Source organism: Lactuca virosa, chromosome 7 (assembly GCF_052849685.1).
Source record: "Lactuca virosa cultivar CGN04683 chromosome 7, Lactuca_virosa_CGN04683_v6, whole genome shotgun sequence".
Classification (NCBI taxonomy): Eukaryota; Viridiplantae; Streptophyta; class Magnoliopsida; order Asterales; family Asteraceae; genus Lactuca; species Lactuca virosa.
In genome coordinates, this window is record NC_136432.1 from 85,876,680 (window position 1) to 85,879,697 (window position 3,018).

The window sequence follows — 3,018 nt, forward strand, 5'->3', positions numbered from 1 at the left end:
TTAAAATGGCTTCTTAATGTTCCTCCCTATTCTATTACATCATTTTCACATTTAATTAATTTATTTAATAACCATTTTTCTTGTAGCAGAACATTCGAAAATATCACTAGTGATCTCTATCGGGTGGTCCAGGATCCTAAGGAATACCTTAGGACTTTTGTGAACAGGTTTGGCAGGGAAGCCCTAAGTATCCCCAACATCGACATGGCAACTGTAGTCGAAGCCTTTAAAATGGGCTTAAAAAAGATTCACATTTATATGAACACCCCGTAATGACTCCATGCAGGAGGATGGACGAAGTCAGAAGCAAATCACTGAGATTCATCATACTCGAAGAAGACAAGAAGATCCAAAAAAGGAGCAACCCACCAAGCTCTTATGATCACCGCAATAGAAAGGCCGATTCCTCGGCCTAAAGATCCTATAAATCAAAACCATATTTCAAACCTGAACATCATAGAGTTAATGCCCTTGATGATGAAGGAGAGGAAGAAAATTTTTCTAAGATTAATGACTATTGTTTTTCTGTGGATTTTTCAGGTGTAATATTTGCTATGCAGGATCTTGGAGACAAAGCAAGATGACCAAGAAAAGGAGAAAAATCCACCGCTTGGAAAGACAAGTCCAAATGGTGTGCATACCATGAAGACTTCAGTTACATCATGGAGGATTGCATAGCTCTCAAGAAGGAGATCAGCTACCTCCTAGGCAAAGGATACCTCAAAGAAATCCTTGGAATAAGAAAGGAGAGATCTAAAGAAAAAGATCAGGATCCTCAGAAGATCCTCGACAGACTAGGACCCCCTATTGACGCCAAGGTAATCAATATTATCTTTGGAGGATCCGACATTTGTGGTACCTTTTATTCTGCAGCGAAGAGGCACGCCAAGGTATCCAAAACGGAGGAGGAAAAAGGACCAAGGAAGAACACATCGATCACAAACGAAAAAGAGATCACCTTCGACGAAGCAGATAGACAAGACGTCCATGATCCTCGCCATGACGGATTGGTGATTACTCTCTACATCACTAACCATTTTATCATAAGGATCCTCACTGATGGAGGATCCTCAGTCAACATCATACTCTTGGACGCGTTGAAAAGAATGAACATCCCGGAGTCTGAGATAGTTGCAAGATCCTCAGTGCTAATTGGATTCAGCGGCGAAACCAAGCACACCGTCGGCGAAATAAAGCTACCTATCTACATAGAAGGGGTATACTATGTACAATGTTTTTGTGTAACTGATACGTTATCCTCTTATAATATCATACTAGGTAGACCATGGATCCACGAAATGAAGGTCGTTCCATCGACATATTATCAATGCGTAAGGATGCCCGCCCCATGGGGGACAGTGAAGATTGTAGGAGACCAACAAGAATCCAAGGAATGCTACAAGACTTCGATGAAATATTCAACAATACCACGGCAAACATATCAATTAAAGTAGGGGGCATGAGACGTGCTAGAAGCAAGAGAGCAAGATATAAAAGAAGTGCCCCCAAACCTTGAGGATCCTGAAGCCAAAGTTCTCATAGGATCCTCAATGCCTGAACAGGGCGAACATGATCTTATAAAGTTCCTCAAAGCTAGAAGCAAGACGTTTGCATTGAAGCATGAGGACATGACAGGTATTGATAAAAGTATAATAACCCATAAACTTAACATTGATCCATCTTTCAGACCGGTACACCAAAAGAGAAGGAAATTTGCATCGGAAAGAAACCAAGTTATACAAGAAGAAGTAGAAAAACTTATCAAAATTGGGATGATCAAGGAGGTGAAATTCTCAATATGGCTAGCTAATGTGGTCATGGTACAAAAGAAGAACGGTAAATGGAGAGTGTGCGTAGATTACACGGATCTTAACAAGGCTTGTCCCAATGATCCTTTCCCTCTACCACACATAGACTCCATGATAGACGCAACTGCGGGTCATGAATTATTAACATTCATGGATGCATTACCAGGATTCCAACAGATCCAGATGGAACCCTCTGACTATGAGGACACAACGTTTATAACTCCAACATGTATCTGTTGTTATATTTCCATGCCATTTGGTCTTAAAAATGCAGGTGCAACATACCAAAGACTGGTCAACAAGATGTTCAAAGAGAAACTGGGGGACACCATGGAAGTCTACATCGATGACATGGTGGTCAAGTTCAAAAAAGTTGAGGTATTCTTGGCACTTTTGGTCCATTTTATGGGAGATCTTGGAGTTGAGTGGACTCCAACATCTTTTGATCAGCTTAGAATGCTTCTTGGACCTCATGGGCTAGGAAAGTTGTGATCTTTTGCCTTCCCTTTTAGCCATGCAAGTTATCTTGGTCCTTAAGGCCATTTTGGGGTATTAAAGTTTAGATCTTGGAAGATTGTGGCATTATTATGGATAAAGTTGGAAAATATATCCACCTAGACATCTTGTTGATTCAGATATGAAAGTTGGAGACTTTGACTTAATGGATTAAGTTAAGAAAGATGCATTTTGGTCCCTTTTGAGACTTAAAGACCATATCTTGGTGGTTTGGATCTTCCTAATGGATAAAGTTAGAAACTTTATCCATTAAGACCTTGGAAATGATCAGATATGAGCTTTGGAGCTTTTGAAATCGGAAGAAAATGGATTAAGCTTGTTTGAGTTGTTCAGACTAGTCCCCACGACGTGGCCTTAGGCTACCACGACGTGGAGACTAGGGAATCAACGACTATTTTGGCATTTAGTGCGCACGACGTGGCCAAGGAAGGCCACAACGTGGAGAGTTATTGTTGGCAAATTGACCTTAGCTTTGACCATTGACTTTTTGACCAGTTTAACTTTTAGTCAAACTGGGGTAGAATTGAATATTTGGCTAAGGATTGGTCTCAACTTGGTTTTAAGAAGCTTGGGTTGGCTATGTTGTTGCTAAGGTAGTTGTTGAGCTTCTGTTGAATTGTGCATGTGAGTTTTCTTCACTGTACTTGTGGGTCGAAGGCACCAATGCCGACCCACTAGATTATGTATCCTGGTA

General features: G+C 40.8%; 1 protein-coding gene across 1 annotated transcript; it reads left to right on the forward strand.

Annotated features, from left to right (window-relative positions):
- Positions 1–662: 662 nt before the first annotated feature.
- On the forward strand, positions 663–1,454 carry LOC145126883 (uncharacterized). The gene has a single exon (XM_079062164.1). The coding sequence runs from the start codon at positions 663–665 to the stop codon at positions 1,452–1,454; it is 792 nt and encodes a 263-aa protein (XP_078918290.1).
- The last annotated feature ends 1,564 nt before the right edge of the window (positions 1,455–3,018 follow it).